This window comes from Cherax quadricarinatus, chromosome 74, assembly GCF_038502225.1.
Source record: "Cherax quadricarinatus isolate ZL_2023a chromosome 74, ASM3850222v1, whole genome shotgun sequence".
NCBI lineage: Eukaryota > Metazoa > Arthropoda > Malacostraca > Decapoda > Parastacidae > Cherax > Cherax quadricarinatus.
This window is the reverse complement of record NC_091365.1, coordinates 7,064,776-7,087,208: the sequence shown is the minus strand read 5'-3', so window position 1 is coordinate 7,087,208 and position 22,433 is coordinate 7,064,776. Positions and strand designations below refer to the sequence as shown.

At 41.0% G+C, this 22,433-nt stretch overlaps 1 protein-coding gene across 6 annotated transcripts in view; it reads right to left on the bottom strand.

Moving 5' to 3' along the window:
- Positions 1–22,433, bottom strand: part of Ptpmeg (protein tyrosine phosphatase Meg) — a 560,698-nt gene that overhangs the window by 387,965 nt on the left and 150,300 nt on the right. For all 6 annotated transcript variants that reach the window (XM_070100756.1, XM_070100755.1, XM_070100757.1 and 3 more), the window contains one exon: positions 16,016–16,132. In XM_070100756.1, coding sequence (XP_069956857.1) covers positions 16,016–16,132 — 117 coding nt within the window. The remainder of the gene's footprint in view (positions 1–16,015; positions 16,133–22,433) is intronic.

Below are 22,433 nucleotides of genomic sequence, written 5' to 3'. Positions count from 1 at the left end.
GGATCTCCCATCTGTACTTTCATACCATCAAGACATTTACGTTTTATGAAAGTACGCTGGGATCCCTGGTCCAATAATGCATTTACACTTTTAGATTTATGCCTTTTATCATCAATTTTTACCTGTAACACAGGTAAGGCTACTTCAGCAAAACCATCATTATTAACATTAGCAGCAATTTTTACATTAGCTACTGTTGTGTCAGGATTGTCAACATTATCATTATTATCAACATTATCATATAGACCCTTACACATGACTATATGGTGTCTTCCTTTGTGGCATTGATAACAGAAGTTTAATTTGGCATAACAGTCCTTTACATTGTGATTACCTAAACACCTGATACATCTGTCAAGTTCCTCCAATCTTTCAACTTTATCACTCCATGAATTGTATGCATTGCAATTCTTAGAAAAATGAGTACCCTTGCAGAAGAGACAATCTCTCTTTTCTTTGACTGGTTTCTTATTAGCTGGGCTACTCTTAGGAGGGTACTTATTCTTCTTACTTTGTGGAGAATCATTATTTCTGATTCCTGCTACTTGATATGCACCTATCCAACTATTTTTAGGAAATGAAATTTGATTATTACCATTGGGATAATTTTTCCCTTTGTGAAACTTGACAGATACCTCAGAGTTATTGTGTGTTGCATCTTTAAAATGAGTTGGTTGGCTGGTCTGCAACTGAACAATTAATTCTTGTAGACCTAGTCTTATTTCCTCCAGACCAAAATAACTCTTGTGATACTTGTTCGAGAGCCATTCAAGTGTTTTATAGTTTAATTTATTCTGTACCATGGCACTCAATAACCAGTCTGATTCCTTCAGATTATATTTATTACTTAAAGTTTTGAGAGTGCTCTCCAGTTTAACTCTAAACTGCTGTAAACCTTTGTAAGTGTGATCTGGAGATTTTAAATTAACAATGATGTTCACTAGATCCAAACTACTTTAATCTATATTACCTTAAGTGACTTTCAACAAGTCAACTGCTTCCTTGTAAGAGTCATCTACATTAGGAAAGGCTTGTATGAGTATGTGAGCATCTCCTCTTACCTGTCCTTTGAGGTAAAATAATTTAGTTACACAGGCTAGGTCACTCCTGTCATGCACAGCTGCTTTAAAAAATTGACCAAAATTCCTCCCAATTTTCTCCAGGATTAAACACAGGTAAACATAATTCTGGGAGTTTTGGCAAAGACATATTATTTGTTGGAGCAGACTGATTAACTGCCTGGTCCACACATTTTAATTTATTCAAGGCCTGACTTTTACAAGAAAGAATCTTTTCCTCTAATTCATAATACTGGTTAATCATGAGATCTACTTCAGTCTCATCTACACAGTTTACTAATAAATCTCCTTCATATTTGTTGTAATATAATTTGTATGAATCATATCTATTACCTAAAGCATCTAGATACAATTTTAAATCATCAGTATTCACAGTTTCTTGATTCATTAATTCCAAACATTTATTATATGCCTTGGTTACATGACCCTTTCTGGCTTGCAATGACGCTTTCTTTGCTCTATATTCCATATGTTTGTCTTCTACATTAATTTCCTCATTTTCAGCCATGATGCAATGTACTAAATTCAACTTAATAACACTGATTATGTACTAAATTATGCACTTTATAAAGGTAAATAGTACAACTTACCTTTAAATAAATCCTAGCTACTTGAGTTTAGCAATTACATGTAATAAAATAATATAAACTTCAAATGTACATTAATACAAACCTTTAGCCAGCCTTGGCTTATCAAAATTATTATACAAATTAATATAAATCCTTGCCAGAATTTGGCATAGCAAAATTAATATTATACACATTAATATTAGTTACACTTGGCTTATCAATTACACATACACTGATATAAATCTTGGCCAGAATTATCTTATCAAATTAATATTATACAAATACATTAATATAAATCCTAGCCACTTTGGCTTTGCTAAATTAATATACACATTAATATAATTAGCTACACTTGGCTTATCAATTACACATACACTGATATAAATCTTGGCCAGAATTATCTTATCAAATTAATATTATACAAATTAATATAAACTTAGCCAGACTTGACTTATCAAAATTATTGTAATAATTATAATCCACTACACATTACGTAAATTTGTGAATTTAACATCCACCTCCTTCTGTCATTTCACATATAATTATTAAGTAATTAACTAATTAATGACTTCACTAATTACCTCCGGTTCAAGAAGGACCAACGGGCAAATTAAATGTGGAAAATTGCATTTATCTGAATGTATCATTATGTACACAACAGTAAATGAACAAAGATAATTATTATTTATCAGTTAGACAAGTAGGAATTTGGGACACCTAGGTCGCAAAAAATGTCCCCCTTCAATACCTACCACTGTCATATCCACAAGTTGCTCTGGACCTATTAATCATAAATGAAATATACATCACCAGGAATGCTCGTAAATATATAAATTTGTGGACTGTATATTAAACTAAAAAAATATTATATATAAATACACATTTATATAACAGGACAATATATCTTAATCATAACACTCACCAATTTGACTGGAGATTAATGTGTATCATACTCAGAAAACCTCATTGTCTATACATGAAAATAACAACTGCCGGAGTTACAACATAACAGACTTATTTGAGGTTCCTGGAGCTGTCTTGTCCAGTCGCCTGATATCTCAAGTTATGCAGGAATGCACATCCAACAATTTCGCCTCTTATTTGAGAGGTGTCAACCCAATTTTAACCTCTAGAGCACGAAAAATTCTTCCCCATTCACCAACGTTTCTAATACAAATTCAAAACCAAGATGGCGAGTCTCGTCTGTGCAGACGCAGGCTTTCCGTTTTCTGACATAAATATTATTAAATACAGTATGGCCATCTATTTACATATAAATACTGAATTTCTGGAAAATATATACAGTATTTTCCACACTGCTTCTCCGCTCATATGCCGTATTCTATTCAAGATTGATGGACTGACCACATCGACTCCAGGTTGAGGGACTGATTACCTCATTCTCCTCCAGTTCTTCAAGTTTATCCAGTATATAGGTAGTTGGGTGTTAATCGAGTGTTGCAGACCCTCATCCTGGATAATAGGACCAAAAGACCACACATGAAAATAAAACACAGATCAGCTTTTTTTTTTTTGGTGGGTGGGGGGGGGGGGGGGTTATGCCGAGTTACCAACTCTCCAGGTTAAGAATCTACAAAAAAAATATATACTTTTCTATTTTTCCTTCCTACTTTTCCACAAGCGTTACAAAAAATCTACAATACCACAAATTTTTCGTGATTCAGCCATGCCACAATTTGAAAAAATAAAACTGGACAACGTTTCTGTCAGCCCTTGATAATGGTATACGACGGACCGAAACCTCATCTGAAGTCTCCTTCAAGAGGGAGGTGGGGAGATTTAGTCTGTACCTGACCAGCTGGGCTGATTCGTAAGTTGAACTGCGTGCGGTTGGCAGTAACAGCCTGCTTGATCAGGTCCGGATCCACCACGATGCCTGTGTTTGTATGTGTTTGTATGTGTGTGTGTGTGTGTGTGTGTGTGTGTGTGTGTGTGTGTGTGTGTGTGTGTGTGTGTGTGTGTGTGTGTGTGTGTGAGAGAGTACTGGGAACATGTCATAAGTGCTCAGTTGTGTATGACGGGATACCTCCGAGAGAAAAGCAGATTAGAGCTCCCAGTGACAGCAGGCTTGAGCTTCCTGTGACTGCAGGCTAAAGCTCCCAGTGACTGCCGTCTGCACTACACCTGCTAGGTGTTTCCCCAGCTACCTACACTACACCTGCTAGGTGTTTCCCCAGCTACCTACACCACACCTGCTAGGTGTTTCCCCAGCTACCTACACTACACCTGCTAGGTGTTTCCCCAGCTACCTACACTACACCTGCTAGGTGTTTCCCCAGCTACCTACACTACACCTGCTAGGTGTTTTCCAGCTACCTACACTACACCTGCTAGGTGTTTCCCCAGCTACCTACACTACACCTGCTAGGTGTTTCCCCAGCTACCTACACTACACCTGCTAGGTGTTTCCCCAGCTACCTACACTACACCTGCTAGGTGTTTCCCCAGCTACCTACACTACACCTGCTAGGTGTTTCCCCAGCTACCTACACCACACCTGCTAGGTGTTTCCCCAGCTACCTACACTACACCTGCTAGGTGCTTCCCCAGCTACCTACACTACACCTGCTAGGTGTTTCCCAGCTACCTACGCCACACCTAGGTGTTTCCCCAGCTACCTACACCACACTTGGTAGGTGTTTCCCCAGCCACCTACACTACACCTGCTAGGTGTTTTCCCGGCTACCTACACTACACCTGCTAGGTGTTTCCCCAGCTACCTACACCACACTTGCTAGGTGTTTCCCCAGCTACCTACACTACACCTGCTAGGTGTTTCCCCAGCTACCTACACTACACCTGCTAGGTGTTTCCCCAGCTACCTACACCACACCTGCTAGGTGTTTCCCCAGCTACCTACACTACACCTGCTAGGTGCTTCCCCAGCTACCTACACTACACCTGCTAGGTGTTTCCCAGCTACCTACGCCACACCTGCTAGGTGTTTCCCCAGCTACCTACACCACACTTGGTAGGTGTTTCCCCAGCCACCTACACTACACCTGCTAGGTGTTTTCCCGGCTACCTACACTACACCTGCTAGGTGTTTCCCCAGCTACCTACACCACACTTGCTAGGTGTTTCCCCAGCTACCTACACTACACCTGCTAGGTGTTTCCCCAGCTACCTACACTACACCTGCTAGGTGTTTCCCAGCTACCTACACTACACCTGCTAGGTGTTTCCCCAGCTACCTACACTACACCTGCTAGGTGTTTCCCCAGCTACCTACACCACACCTGCTAGGTGTTTCCCCAGCTACCTACACTACACCTGCTAGGTGTTTCCCCAGCTACCTACACTACACCTACTAGGTGTTTCCCAGCTACCTACACTACACCTGCTAGGTGTTTCCCAGCTACCTACACTACACCTGCTAGGTGTTTCCCCAGCTACCTACACTACACCTGCTAGGTGTTTCCCCAGCTATCTACACCACACCTGCTAGGTGTTTCCCAGCTACCTACACTACACCTGCTAGGTGTTTCCCCAGCTACCTACACTACACCTGCTAGGTGTTTCCCAGCTACCTACACTACACCTGCTAGGTGTTTTCCCAGCTACCTACATTACACCTGCTAGGTGTTTCCCAGCTACCTACACTACACCTGCTAGGTGTTTTCCCAGCTACCTACACTACACCTGCTAGGTGTTTCCCAGCTACCTACACTACACCTGTTAGGTGTTTCCCAGCTACCTACACTACACCTGCTAGGTGTTTCCCCAGCTACCTACACCACACCTGCTAGGTGTTTCCCAGCTACCTACACCACACCTGCTAGGTGTTTCCCCAGCTACCTACACTACACCTGCTAGGTGTTTCCCAGCTACCTACACTACACCTGCTAGGTGTTTCCCCAGCTAAATACACTACCCCTGCTAGGTGTTTCCCCCAGCTACCTACACTACACCTGCTAGGTGTTTCCCCAGCTACCTACACTACACCTGCTAGGTGTTTCCCCAGCTACCTACACTACACCTGCACACTGCGTCTCCAATTTATCCCCCCCCACCACTACCCCCAGACAACAACACAAGCTTGAGCAGTGCGTCTCAGCTTCTGCTGATGGAAAAACTCTCCAGGGATTAATTGGATCAGGTTTCCTGGGTGTGTCCGGACGCCAGGCTCCGGGGAGCCTGCTCTCACTACCACCATCCTCACCCATATATATATATATTTGTATCAAATTTAGCTCAACTTTCACTGTTTAGAAACACATACATGTGTGTATATATATATATATATGTATATATATATATATATATATATATATATATATATATATATATATATATATATATATATATATATATATATATATATATATATATACACACACACACACACACAGAATAGGTGAAATTGGTCAATTAGCAAGAACTCATTTAAAATTAAGTCCTTTCTAAAATTTTCTCTTATACGTTTAAAGATATATATTTTCATTTATGTTAATGTAAAAATTAACAATTCTGCACCAAAAGAACCTTAGAAAACTTACCTAACATTATTATAACAAGCGCAATTTAATTAAGTCTAATCAAACTAAATATATTTTAGACACGTTTACAATAATTTAATAAACAAACAATTAAATATATTTTTTCGTTAGGTTCATAATTATTTTTGCGAAATTATTGCATACACAAATTTTCGCTTGGCTTATTCGGCAAGAAGAGCGTTGTTATTTAAGCCAAAATCGCAGGTTTTACCTATTCGGCACGACATATGTATGACCACAATGTAGGAGAAAGTAATGGAAGCGGATATGATTACGACATACAAAGTCCTGGGACGAATCAACGGGGCTAACAGTAGACTTGGGAATGAGACCAAGGGTAAAAAGGCTGCAAGTAGATATTGAAGACACTAACGTCAGAAAGCCATATTTATTATTAACGTTAGTGAAGTAGAGCGACCTACACTTGGATGTGGAGGTAAAAAACTCCAATCACAGCTTGAGTAGTATTTATAGCAAATCCCTCATCCAGTAAATGTAGATTTAGGCAGCAACTTTGATTCAACCCCCCATGATTCAGGTTATTAATCCAGGATAACAAAAAAAAAGTATGGCTTATTTGTTCCACCGATTTCGAATTTACTACTTTCCCGAGCGAACTACTACCATTACATACAACAAGAGTACAAATACACACCTTCCAATACTGGTGGGAGTAGCATGAGGACTGTCCACCACCACGCAACCGGCTCGCACCTAAATTAAATTCCTGTTCATTCCCTCCTTCCCATCCTCCCTAGTTGCCATATCTGAACCATCAGCTGCTCGCCCCTGAACAACTACAACTATAAGAAGTAAAGACAGTGGAAGTGCACCAATACTCCATATTCACAACATTGTTAAACCTGTAACAATGTTGATGCGTTAAATCATTAGCAATTGTTGCCACTACATGTGGCAATTTAAACCGTCAACTTAAAAGACTTAATAAATCTGGCCTGAATGATAGCGTGCTTGTAGTATACTCGTTCCAGTATTATACTTACAGCTGATCTTGACCTAACCTAATTTGGTACAAAAGATTAATAAATAAGTCACCTTAGCTTCAAACCACAATTTGTGCTGACATTAAATGCCTCTGTGGAGTCAGCGGTCACAAATAATGCTGTCCTTTATATGCAAATATGTGAATTAACATTGTGTGCAGTTTTTTTTTCATTCTTTACCAAACTAACCTAACGACCTAGCCACTGATAAATTAATGTATTGTATTACAGCTTAGCGCGGTAGTTTTAAAATGTCGAGAGGCTACTGCAGCAATGAATCTGCATTGTCTCTGTGTATTCTACAACATCTATTTTATAACATGCATGTATTCTATGTATGTATTCTCTATGTATGTATTCTATAATGTAGTGCAAATTTCTCTCCCCCTCCCCCTTTCTTTTTCTTTCTCTAGTACCGGTAAACACATTTTTATTGCACTGCTCTGTAATAATAAAGACGGTAAAATTACTAACAAAATGTTAGATAAATGGACACAGATGGGAGTTATATGACATTTTATTGTGGCAAAGTTTCGTTCACCAGGAATTTTGTCAAGCCATTTCGTAACAGCTTGACAAAGCTCCTGGAGAGCGAAACGTTGCCACAATAAAATGCCACATTAGTTACAGCTGTGTCCACTTACCTAAGATGAGAGATGGTAATTTTAAAGTAACAGGAACTGTAGCTCTTAAGGAACCAAACCCTGAAAGCTCCAGAAGCTGTTGAACCTTTAATGGAATACTTGACGATATCCTCAACTCTGACTGACAGGTTTGAGCACAAAGCAAAATCCATCCTGTGTGTGTGATGAAATAAGTAACATAACTGGCTTTTGTTCTTAATTTAAACTATCATACTGAATAGGGAAGCAGCACATAACTAATGTATCCAATTTTGCTAAATAAAAAACACAAAGACTGCTTCCTACGCCCGGCAGCGCAGCTCTGCTCCTGCTGGTCCTAACTTCGTGTACTGCCGGGGATCCGGCCCATACTGTCTTACAGGTCTCGGAGATCTCAACGTTATTCAACTCAATATACGAGGGAAAAATGTAGATTATACTTATATGTTTAAGAGAAAGTATGCTAGAGTGCCTTTTGAGACAATCGGTAGTTATGCGGAAATGATAAATATAAATTCATGAAGTATAGAAATAAGGTTAGGAAATAAAATATAAAATAAAACAAACATTTCTAGTCAACTTATATACAAACCAATATTTCACTTTATATACTGCTTTAAAATGTCTCATTTTATTCCAGCTTGGCGGTTTTCACATACTTTTCAACTAACACTCCGTAACTAATATACTATTGGTAACTAATGCACTATTAGTAGCTAATATAAAATTGTGTAACCCAATCTTTGTATTATATTAGTTGCAAGTAAAACAGTAAAAACTGGACAATTATATTGGTGGGAGTGTTACGTGTAGCAGCTCAGCGCCAACAGTGTGGAAAACAATGGACTTACCTGCAATAGTTTTATCTATCTTGGCCACAATTACCCCTCAAGGGAGGTTCCTTGATGCTGGTGAGGGGTTTTTGATCTAGGACAGGGGTCTCCAAACTTTTCACTACGGGTGCCACTGTCAGTAGTGTTACTGTGTACTGTGTAGGATACTCGAGATAATCCCAGCTACTTTATAGATATGCTGCCTTGCTAGCCGTGACGTCACGAGACCCATCACATATGAGCAGTAGGTCAGAGGCCCAGCTCTCGGTTCACTCGGTACGCATAGACAAGACAGGCAGGTTCCTGGGCTACTCTACACTTAATCATACGCCTCCAAGACTTCCAACGTGTGTATTAATTACTCCTATATCTCCTCACGAACCCCCACGACACCATCCTATATTTAACACATTCTTTGCGGGCCAAAGAAATAAATCAGTTATAAATATAAATGAATGAAAATTTAAATGAATAAGTGACTGAAAATGTGGGTTTATTAATTATACTATTTATAAATATTTGAAGTTGCTGCGGGCCGCAGTTTGGAGACCCCTGATCTAGGGAACTGGATGTGCTCCACATCCCTGAATTAAGCCTGAATGTCTTACCCCCCCCCCACAGGCGCTGTATAATCCTTACGGGTTTAGCTCTTCCCCATAATTGGCCACAGTTCGAGTCACCTTCAGCCGCCTCCCCAACCCAGTTGAGTGACCGCCAGGCCACCCTACACTACTTAGCAACCAACGCCACCCCAAAAACCTACGCCACCCATCAACCAATACCACCCCGACAACCTACGCCACCCATCAACCAACATCAACCATCAACCAACACCACCCCAACAACCTACGCCACCCATCAACAAACACCACCCCAACAACCTGCACCACCCATCAACCAACACCATCCATCAACCAACACCACCCCAACAACCTAAGCCACCCATCAACCAGCACCACCCCAACAACCTACACTACCCATCAATCAGTACCATCCCAACAACCTACACTACCCATCAACCAGCACCACCCCAACAACCTACACTACCCATCACCCAGCACCACCCTAACAACCTACACTACCCATCAATCAGCACCACCCCAATAACCTACACTACCCATCAACCAGCACCACCCCAACAACCTACACTACCCATCAACCAGCACCACCCCAACAACCTACACTACCCATCAACCAGCACCACCCCAACAACCTACACTACCCATCAATCAGCACCACCCCAATAACCTACACTACCCCTCAACCAGCACCACCCCAACAACCTACACTACCCATCAACCAGCACCACCCCAACAACCTACACTACCCATCAACCAGCACCACCCCAACAACCTACACTACCCATCAACCAGCACCACCCCAACAACCTACACTACCCATCAACCAGTACCACCCCAACAACCTACACTAACCATCAACCAGCACCACCCCAACAACCTACACTACCCATCAACCAGCACCACCCCAACAACCTACACTACCCATCAACAAGCACCACCCCAACAACCTACACTACCCATCAACCAGCACCACCCCAACAACCTACACTACCCATCAACAAGCACCACCCCAACAACCAACACAACCCAACAACCACCACCACCCCCAACAACCTACACTACCCATCAATCAGCACCACCCCAACAACCTACACTACCCATCAACCAGCACCACCCCAACAACCTACACTACCCATCAACCAGCACCACCCCAACAACCTACACTACCCATCAACCAGCACAACCCCAACAGCCTATACCATCGTAACACCCCAACTACCCAAACAACCCCATTACCCATCACACCAATTACCCACACAACCCCCATCTACTCCCCGCCCACTTCCAGCTTCATAGGAATGAATGTGGTGTGTGGGACCCATCACGAATTAGCTTTGAGGCTCAACTCTCCCGAGATATAATGAGAATAATGGGCCGGAACTACAGCTGCGGCAGCCGTTGCTACTGTTTTACTGTATTAAAGTGGGTGAATGGATTACTACGAGAGGAACATAGCATCTCTCTACGACATTAACTATTTAATCAGGCATAGTTTAAAAATTCTTGGACTAATATTTATTACCTCCCATTACAGTTCCATTACTGTGGAAAAAAAACATTGTAATAACCCTTCAGCACTACTTTTATATTAATTTATTATCTATTTTTTTCTATCAATTTATGGTGTTTTAATTGCACATGGAAGAAGCTCAGAACGTAAAAAAGTAACAGCACCGCAGTAGGCCTATTTGCCATAACTGAACATAGTAGAGGAAGGAAAAGAAAGTAAGAATTGAGTGGCACTGCAGTAAGCCTATTGTCCTGTGCTATAAAAGCCCTACTTGCACACAAACATTCCCACCTACGAATTTCTCTAACTTAAAAGCTGCCTTAAGCATCAACTAAACAGTCTACAGACCGACGCTGAGAAGATCCTTCATACACCAAACTATCTGCAGGTAGACAACAGACAGACCCAATCATTTTTACCCGTGTATTTATCTAACTTGAAAGATATATGCCCGAAATACTCTGCATAACAATGGGCTTTCTGCATGCACAACTAAATGTCACCCATCTCTAGACAAACACTATCATGTTGAAATAAAGATTATGATTATATCATGATTCATAATACTGTCTTCAATTACGCAACTTGGCAGTGTTGGGAGACTGGAGACAGGTGGCAGGTGTAAGAGCACACCGAGAGGTGCACCAACTTAAATTTACTCTTCTACAAGCTCTTTCTAAACTTTTTCTTCCATATAATTATAAATCAGCTTGTTCTGGGTACGAAGATATACCGACAAGAAAGAGAAACACAAAATGAATCCAGTCAGGACTCCAAATGGAGTAATCAAAGTCCCACAACAAAAACATTTCCAATAAACCATACCCCCGGCCGGGATTGAACCCGCGGTCATAGAGTTTCAAAACTCCAGCCCGTCGCGTTAGCCACTAGACCAGCTAGCCACAATAATGTGGCTAGCTGGTCTAGTGGCTAACGCGACGGGCTGGAGTTTTGAGACTCTATGACCGCGGGTTCAATCCCGGCCGGGGGTATGGTTTGTTTGCAATCGTGCCATTACGATTTCTTGAGTCATTTCCAATAAAGATGTCTACGCATCTTTTTTTTTTTATCCTCAACTTATATTCATGTAAACAGCACTACACCGAGTTCTGCTCAAGATAAACTTTTGCAATATAAATGTTAACAAGTACTGTACTTCCAAAACAAGGAGGTTACTACTGCATATTCTTCCTCTAACTCGCGCAATAACTTCTGCATTATTTTGTAAATTATGGCACAAAAGAACTTACAGATACAATAAAGCCCAAACTAAGATGAGTACTGTAAATTTCAGTTTCACACTAAGGCCCACTTCAACAAACTAAAGTAATAGCAAATTGGTAACATTATGTTATGTGCCGCTGGTGTTACATAGCTGGTGCCACTTGGTGAGCACAACTGGGAAGCACAAAGTTAGGGGACACGTTCACACTCGGGGTGACGTAAACTTCTCGTAAAGAACAAATATACTCGACATAAACATAACTATTATGCTAGATGCTGCACGATATTAGCCTCTCTCACAGCAACCTCTCCTACAAATAGCAAGTATATTCTCTAACGCGTTATAGTGCGTAAATTTTGGGACGATCTAAGTCGATGTCAATATAAAAGTTATTTAGTCTAGGATAGGTTAATTTAACCTAACCTGAAGTTAAATTATTACCTATATTTACATATTAACCAATGCCCAAATTGCTTACAAAGGAGGGTAAGGTCTGGCAGCGGTGGAAACAATGGTTGGAAATCGCACGCTCGTTGCCTGGAGACACCGCCACCCAGCCGTCGCGTGCTGACCTCCCGTATACTTTTTTTATACCCATGCAATTTGTGCCCCTGGGGATAATATCTCCAGTCTGCAGTGTTATAATTTACTGAGCGTATACACTATTTTATGACAAAATATATAATAGCCAGTTATTATTTCTTTAAACATTTACCCGACAACAGCTGAATCTTTTAATTAATAAGTATGAGAGAGAAACACGTGTGCGTCCGCCAGTCCAATACTTCGTACACTTTTAAAGCTTAGGAGTGTTAAGAAAGTGTTGTGTTGTGTGATTCCTTGTGTGTATTATATATTAATGCTTTACATACTATCATGAATAAGATTAGATTAGAAAAGGTTTGTCAGGAAACAGGAGAAGTGTTTCCTGGTGATCAGTCCCTCAACCTTGATGAATCTATTAAAGACGGTGGAAGATGTGAAGAAATAGTAGGTGGTGGTACGCTTTGATTCACTAAGGATGAGGGACTGATCACCTGAAACAACTACTTCACGCCTTCCACAGTCCGTAACAGATTCATCAAGAAACTTAAAGTCCCCCCACCCCCAACCCGTTACCAATATTATTCTCTATATTGGATTAATAAAGCAACTGGTTGGCGAAAAATCTCCATAAAAAAAATGATACCCAAGTGTTGCACACGTGTCTACTTCAACCGCTCCTCGTGTGCTAATTTAATGCCTCTATAAATTTGTTATTGTATTCGTCAGGGAAAATCACCTGACAGAAGTCTCTGTTATATGATGATCAGTTCAGTTGTGCCGCCGACACGACTGAACTGGGGGTTCGTGGCAAGATGCAACTGCTGCTAAACCCTAACCTCAGACGAAAAATCAGAGTTAGAACAAGAATCAGAGTCAGTTAGAACCAGAGTCTCAGTCAGAACCAGTCATAGTCAAAGCCAGAGCCAGTTAATACAGCATGGTTCTTACCTTTGTATATTGTTGCTGTGACCGGCCAGCCACTACCTTGCTGCTCCCTCACCCTAACCACAATGAATTACGCCCAGGGACTCATTGTAACCATTTCAATTACGCTGTATTAACATTGAGTGAGAGAGGGTGAGCTCTGTATAAATGCATGTATTTAACTGTTAAAATGCATAAATTTGGGTGGCTAGGTCAGGTTGAAATTGAGGCCAGTGGAAATAAAATAATTTTTTTTTCATTTAACGGGTAATGTGACGTTAAATCTTCACAATTTATTACCTTTCATGGTTATAATATTTTCCCTAATGCAACTACTGTATAAATTTAAACCAGAAGTCTGTAAAAACAATTACAAATGTAACTTGAATTAAGTTGACTGGTTCGTTTGTTAGTTTTAAATCATATTAACTGGGAGAGGATCATTACGATGAGGCTGCACTACACGTCAACTGCACAATGGACCCCACCAGCCAAGAATACTTAAAGGTCCTTAAAAGGGATTAAAGTCAACTCTTAGTGTTTATACACATATGCACAGCTCTCGGTGCACATACCCTTGTCGTAACCCAAATATAGCTTGCGTGCTTACTTGCCAGGGCTGTGGGATGAAGTAGGACCACCCGCCATAAATGAAAGAAAAAGCGGCAGAAAACAGGAAGCAAGATATAAATAAAGTACTACACAAATGTACGAAGAAAAGATGAGACACGGTATAGGCGTGCCCCTCTTGTACAGCAGGTTAGGTTCCGGGTTACTGCTGTAAAGTGAATAATCGCTTTATTAGGTGATAAGCTACCTTCTCGCAGCTTACCGCCTGACTCCTACCACTATATATATATATATATATATATATATATATATATATATATATATATATATATATATATATATATATATATATATATATATAAGTGTGTGTGTGTGTGTGTGTTTCCTATAAGAAATGTTTTGAACTGTACATAAGTGTCATTTCCATATAACTTTCTAGTGTACAGACGACCGTCCGGGACAGCATCTCAGTGGAGAGATGCCTCGGACTGCTTGAAAGGGTGTTGTGGATGGGCGAAGCAAGTTACAAGGAAGGAAGGCGAGGCATGGGTGCAGCAGGCTGCTACATACCAACAATAGGATTAGGCCCGCTCCCCTTATCCTGTGATGCTGAGGACGCATCACTCTCACGGAGACACACAGTAATAGAAGGATGAGGGCGTGGGAGAGCCAGGGAGGGCGTGGGAGAGAGGAGAGCCAGTCGCTTCCCGGTTTGTGGCTATACAGGCTGTTGGTCACCTCAATGGTGTTTCTCAAAACAAAGTTCGTGTGAGTTTGCTGGCTACTGGAGCCCATCTCAGTTAGATCTGCAAGAGTTGAAGCCACTCTTTTACTAACACAACATTAATGATTACCTCAAACCTAGTACCAGAATGACAGTGGGTTGCGGCTTGCCAATACACCCAACCAGCTGGGCTGTAGTTCCTACGTTGGATTACGTGCGGCCAGTAGCAACAGACTGGTTGATCAGGCCCTGATCCACTGGGCGGCCTAGTCAAAGACTGGGCCGCAGGGGTGTTGACCCCGGAACACCCTCCAGGTAGAAAATTGGTAGCTTAACATCAATGCCTATATATGGTACTGTTCAACTATTTGTTTGCCTGAAGGGGGGGGGGGAAGGGGACGCAGGGATTGTACAATAAGTATGGTACGAGAAATACCTTGGTACACAGCGAGCATTTATTAATAACAATATTTGGCTCTGGGTATAACTATCAAGTCATATTTGACTCCGGTTTGAGCTTTACGAAGCCATGTTAAGCTATAGCCAGAGCTTAAAGTCATGGTTGACTATGGATAGAGATTTACCGGGTCGTGGTTAACTCTGGGTAGAGCTTCACCACGTCGTGCTTGACTGACTAGAGATTTACCAAGTTGTAACTATAACAAACATTTTCTCTGTACCAGGTGCGTTTCCCTACAATATCTGTAAATTGTCCGGTGATCATTGTCCCAGCGGCCCAGTCCCAGACTAAGACTGGGCCGCTGATTGACGAAAAATTAAGTGTCTTAAGACTGCTGATCCCGTTAGTTAATAGCGAAAGAGACAAGCGACTAACTCCCTTTTCTAAACACTGCCTAACAAGCTGGCGACACATTTGCTTTCCGAATTCAAAGAGAACCCTTATAAAACAAACTTCTTCTATTATCTAGACAACCATGACAAAGAAGGATGTAGTAGTAGGATTTTTAGGACTACCTTATTACTGATAGTTTCGGAGGTCACTGCCATCGCTGACCGGTCCAGGACAAGACTTACAAGTTGCTACCTAACACAGCTATCATAGTATGATTGATTTAACAATTTTCGGGAGCTGAATAATTCCCACAAGGCACAGTAATCCCCCTCTGCGTTATCTCTGCTCTAGTGGGAATACAATGTCTTTATATGATGCAAATGTAACTACATCAATATACATTAAGAGTGAAATGAGCGATAGAGACGGGTTGAATGAGAAGACAAGAATATAGAGGGAGAGCCAATATAGCCAGCAGCCACACAAAGGGTCACAAAAGCACTAATACACTCACTCTGGGGTTCTCGTTGCTGGTGGCGGGTTCAATGTACTGTAGACCAAAGAAGTCTCTCTCGATGAGCTCCAGATGATTAAAGACCAAGTCTAGCAACGCCTGGCCCTTAGCACGTTTCTGTAATAAGAAAGATAATAAGGTAGACATCAGCTTACTATCTATACACACACACACACACACACACACACACACACACACACACACACACACACACACACACACACACACACACACACACACACACTTGCAACAAGAGTAAAATATACACGAAAGTTCTTGAGATACGTCTTTAAAACAATAACAGAATTCTATAAAGACCACGGATAAGTTTGATATCCAACTAATGTAATTGATGAATAAACAAAAATGCCGCAGCTGGAAAAATTCACAGCTAACCCACAAACTGTAATTGAAAATTAAGACGCTTCACTCTGTCCTAGGCTGTTATTCTAACTTGATAATGGTGCACGATGGCCCGAAACGATGTCTCGTTTCCACTTCCAAGTTGTGTGTTAGCTGTAAGAGGCAGGTGTGGCCGGTGGTTCTCTACACACCTCTATGAACATAACCATGAATGATGGTAATGGTCTAGAAGAAAAACGCTTGATTACCTTCTATGAAATGTACTAGAACTTTTGTTGTGAAGAAGTTTGGAATCTTAGCGAGGCCTTCAGACTTTGTTGGGTGGTAGAGGAGGTTGTGAGAAAGGGAGGGGAAGCTACTCCCTCCCTCACCACCTCCACCAACACCTGTCTCACTCAAGCGATACCAACACTGATTTCACCAAGGTCTTCTTGGGCACAAACAGGGAAATACTTATATTTTCACCCTCCACCCAATCACCAATCAGGCGTTACTACCACGAACAAAAAAAATATACTCAAAAATATATCTTAGTTTAATTCCTGCGAAAATACAGTATATGTAACCTTAAAATAGCTAAGATTTTTCTTTAAGATTCCCAGTTGGAATAGTCTCTTAAAAACTTCCAATAATTATTTTTCCAAATATAAGACCACAATGGGAACTTTGTGGGTAGAGTGATTTATGCCAAAACATTTGGAAATAAAAATATGAAAATGACAATTGTAAATTGAGCCTGGATAATGACTGACCACCCTTCCTTCCTCCTTTATTCATGACCCATTCACCTGTATGAATGTTATACGTGTTCTTGGTGCCCTTCCCTTTCTTGGCTCAAACGCGATTACCTCATATTCCCGAGGCGCTGCATGGCCTCTACGGGATTTGTTTCCTCATAATAATACTAATAATAATAATAATACTTGTAATAATAGTAATAATAATAATACTAACAATAGTAACATTAATAATAATTATAAGTAACAATAATAATAGTTTGAACAGCGGTCGTCTCCCAGAGAGGTAGCTAAAACACTTCAAGCAGTGTAATACAGACTGTGGCTGAGTGGAGATGGTCCCTCTAAGCGACATACCTTACGTCCCCCCCAAAAACATTAATTTCAATTAAGAAATATCAACTACTCCCAGAGACAGCATCTGAGACGAGGCAGCAAAACATACCGGCTTGATAAGAAAACGCCACGGGCAAAACTTAATACAAACATACATAGGACACTGACTTGGAAAGATAGATAAGAGAGTGCCTGGATCCAGGTCTTAATACAAATGTATATATAATGACTTGGAAAGACGGGTATGAGAGAGCCAGGAACCACAAACTAATAAAGTCTTCCTAACTAGCATGGCAGCTTATCAGCCTCTCTCGGTTCAATAATTCTTTATGCTGGTGAAGGTCTCTTGACCCAGCTACTTATTGCCTTTCTTTGGAAAACATGACTTCCTATTCCAGGAACTGTATCATTCAAACTTAAGCTTAGCACTTCCTCATAATATTAACAATAAAAATAAACATTAAGAATAATACAGAAAGTCTATGACTATTGAGGGCCCAATAGGCTACTGTAAGTTGTTTAATTCTACGGACTTGCCTCTTTATATTTCACTACAAAGCTTCCTCCCCCATCCCCCACTATTTTAGCATCTCTCGTCTGTCTCACCTACAAGCACCTCTGGATCTCCTTTCTCCTACCAGAGCTTATTAATACCTATTCCAATGGAAGAAACAGCCGCAGCACCAACTATATGTAACTTATCAAAATATTCTCTCAATCTTTCCAGCAACCCCCCCCCCCCAATTAACATCTTCCCTCTTTCTTTCTTAACCGTTTGTAATCTCTCAAAAATTATTTCTTATTCTCACCAAAATTTGTTGACAAATATATATTCTGTATTATTTCATTTGCCCTCCATTTGTACTCTCTCACCACTCTTTAAACCCATCTTTTTCTCCCTACGTATTATGGTATTTTAATGGTTCAAATACGATAAAACTTTCTCACATACTTTTGTAGGAAATAGTTTGAAAACCTATAAACAAAAATGGTTGACTGAGTAGATGTAGGCAATGAAAGCTCTCTGTACACTCTTCCCATCAGCAATTATGTTTACACAAGATGGGATTGTTAGTGTACAGGACAATGTAGTTCTGGGAGAACAAGTGCCTTAAAGATTATCAGTCCTGACATCTGTTGTCTTGAAGGTTCTTGTTATCTAAACTTTAATTTCCCCCTAGTTGTGATTTTAACATTGCTGTGATCCTTAGTTGTGACTAACATTCTTATGATCAATGTTGTGATCTCGTAGTTGTGACTGGAACACCGTTGTGACTGGAACACCGTTGTGACCTCGTAGTTGTGACTGGAACACCGTTGTGACCTCGTAGCTGTGACTGGAACACCGTTGTGACCTCGTAGTTGTGACTGGAACACCGTTGTGACCTCGTAGTTGTGACTGGAACACCGTTGTGACCTCGTAGTTGTGACTGGAACATCGTTGTGACCTCGTAGTTGTGACTGGAACACCGTTGTGACCTCGTAGTTGTGACTGGAACACCGTTGTGACCTCGTAATTGTGACTGGAACACCGTTGTGACCTCGTAGTTGTGACTGGAACACCGTTGTGACTGGAACACCGTTGTGACCTCGTAGTTGTGACTGGAACACCGCTGTGACCTCGTAGTTGTGACTGGAACACCGCTGTGACTTCGTAGTTGTGACTGGAATACCGCTGTGACCTCGTAGTTGTGACTGGAACACCGCTGTGACCTCGTAGTTTTGACTGGAACACCGCTGTGACCTCGTAGTTGTGACTGGAACACCGCTGTGACCTCGTAGTTGTGACTGGAACACCGCTGTGACCTCGTAGTTGTGATCTTCAAACACAACACTTTATACTTATTTTATGCTCTCTGCCTAAAAATGTTTTTAACGAATACGTTTATTTACGATCGAAACGCACATTCTCAGCGCAGTTTACCTCACAGTTTTTCTTTTGTTATTACATTATATACAATACGTCCCACCCTCTTTCTCTCACACACTTTCGCTGTCTCTCTCTCTCCTCCCTTCCAATTTTCCCATCCTTCTCTCTCCTCTGTTCTCTAGTATCTCCTTTCCCCTTCCTCTCCCTGGATATGTTGATTCAACACCTGTGACAGCCATTCCCTTCAAGAGGAAGTCTTGATGTTGGTGAAGGGCTCTTGAGTCAATCAACTGGAGCCACTCTCCCCTTCCAGGGATCAAACCTAATTCTCTCCCATTCCCAAGGCATGGAGAATAATAGTAATAATAATAGTAATTATAATAATAACGTAATACGAAGTAAAAGTCTGGTACACAATGTTTGCTGACGTCTCTGTTGCTTCCTAAAACTACAGTGAAGCAATAAAGGAACGGAAATTCTAATTAAAGAATTAAAGATCCCTTCAACAGCATCAAGGTGGGTTAATGGCAAAACTGGAAGACAATAAACCTTTATGTTTGGCCTCGCTTGTTGTGTTTGAGTGTTTTGGAGGTGGCAGTCTTGACGCTAGGTTAACGATAGCTGTTAATGATAATGTTAGTTATGTTAAAGTTGAGGCCCATCATAAATACATCAGTGAATTCACTAAGTGTTTTAAGATTAGGTTTATTAAGATTATAACTTTTTAGTCTTTTTTTCTGCAGCCGTTCTTGCATTTCTTGTTATATTTATGTGAAGCTATAAACCCGTGGGTCATTCAGCAAAAGGATGTCTGACAGCTAATAGCGAGCCAGACATTACCTAACTTTACTCATTTAACGGAGAGCCATTCTCAGCACATGTCCAATTACTAAGCTGGTAAACTCCATTAATGTAACACGGTACCTGTTACAGAAATTACTAAGCAGGTAGATTTCATTAATGTAACACTGCTTCTATTACATAAGTAAGTCAGCATTGGCAATACAACGAGAACTTCATCACTTTCATGGTCTGATAAAACTCGCTGAACAAAATGTGTCTTAATAAAGACTGGTTATGTTCGAAGTATGTTTCTATTTTCCATACATGTGCGTACTCTGCCATTCATCTATTAAGTCTGCATGTTGATACGTTTAGTGTGTCCAGTGTGACTTGGTACCATTTTGGTATCACTCCATGCAGTGGTCCCATCCCGTACTCAATGACATTGTGGCCAGGAGGTATGTCTCAACCCCTGCAAACACAAGCAGCTGGGTACGGCTAAGAGAGTATTATACACTACTTCTATAAAGTTAAAGCCCTAACTTTGGTCACTGAGTAATTACAATTAAGATTAACTCAAGAGGTAAAAACCTTCCCACCTGAAGCTAATGCAGGTGATATTCAGCTCAGGGAATATTTTCTCTTATATTCGTAGGTAGTACTTGAATGCTAGAAAACGAGAAGACAGTCCTACTCAGCCGACGCTGCAACAGCAATAAGAGTAATACAAGAGTAGGAGTGAGCGTGTGCAAGGCACAACATGAAGGATAAAGTGTTGTGATTACCCAGTGCAGGTGCAATGCTCCTTGTACCAGACAGTAATGGCTCTCAGGTTTCTTGCCAAGTGTCAGAGCCACACAGTAAACAACATCACCAACAATCATCTCGCTACTCTTACCCAACTCAATGTCTTTTCCCCAGCAACACACGCTATCATATATCGTTATGACCTCCTGCCCAGCCCTTGTTGGGAGAGGGCGACCTTCAAGCTAGTGAAGGGGTTCTGATCAAAGGAATTAAAGCTACCCTTCCCTAACTTAAATCACGCCTAATTATCTTCCACTGCTAAAGGCGCTACAGGATTCCTGAGGCTATAATGATTACTCACGAATGAACGAATAATCTATACTCGAATCTATACACACAGTGTGTGACTAGTTAATGGTCCAAGTCGGACCGTCACATTATCGTAAGTTTCAGTCTCCTATGTGCGAGTTATTTGTGTACTGTTCCAGTCACGGTATTGTGTCTTTTCATTCTTTATAAATAGATAATCTACCACAGGCTACAGTGAGAGAGAGGAACAAACAGAAAACAAAATAAAAGTAAAATAATTACGAAACAAAAAAAATCTGAATAACCGGGAAGTGGAAACAAGTTCCAAACACAGTTCTAAGAATAGGTATGATATGGGTGAAGAGGGCAGACACCCGTAATGCCAGTCAACAAAATTAAAGGAACCAAGAATCGACCCCCGTAAACACAAATAGACTCTTGAATTTCTCCGTAAGTTATCATAAAGCAAGAACAGTAACACACTGAGTACCACAGATATGATGAAACATTACCTGCAGTCATAAACAAGGCTGCACCAGCTCACTGGTGTTGGTGTAGCACGTCTTGTGGCAGGTGTTGGTGCAGGTGTAATTATAGGTGCTGCAGTAGGTGTTGGTGTAAATGCTGTTGTAAGTGTTTTAACATGCGTCGATGAAATGTGGTAGCAAGTGTTTTATCATCTTTCATGAAGGTATTGTGGAGGGTGTTGTGGCAGGTATTGTTGTTGGCGTTGGAATAGATGTGGTGGCAGGTGTTGGTGCATGCATTATGGGGCGTGTGATAAGCACTTCCAAGCTTCAATGTATATGCTATATAGTGCAAAACAACCTTCTGATGTGCTGCAATCAGCACATCAGAAGCTTGCAATGTCGCAGAAAAGAGGAGGTCCAAGCAAACACGATCACAGGAAGCGTCTTTGCTCAAGCAAGGAAGCTTTCTTGCTCCTCTTTTCTGCAACATTGCAATCTCCTGATGATGCACTGATCGCAACACGAAAGGCCTAGAGCTATCATTCAACTCCTCCCGTGGTTGTTTTACATCTTATATCCCTTGTTCGCGATTTTTGCATAATACTATATAGTGTATATAAACGCCTGGCTTAGTCACACATACATCATAAATAATTACAATTATAAAACGGCGCTGTCCAAGCGTGCCAGGATGACCTACACACAGCTGGTCGCAACCAGTGTAATAAAAAAAACTACGGAGTCGTGATATCGTGCTGATAAAACTTACGAGAACATGTAAAGGGACGTTGGATGTAGTTTAT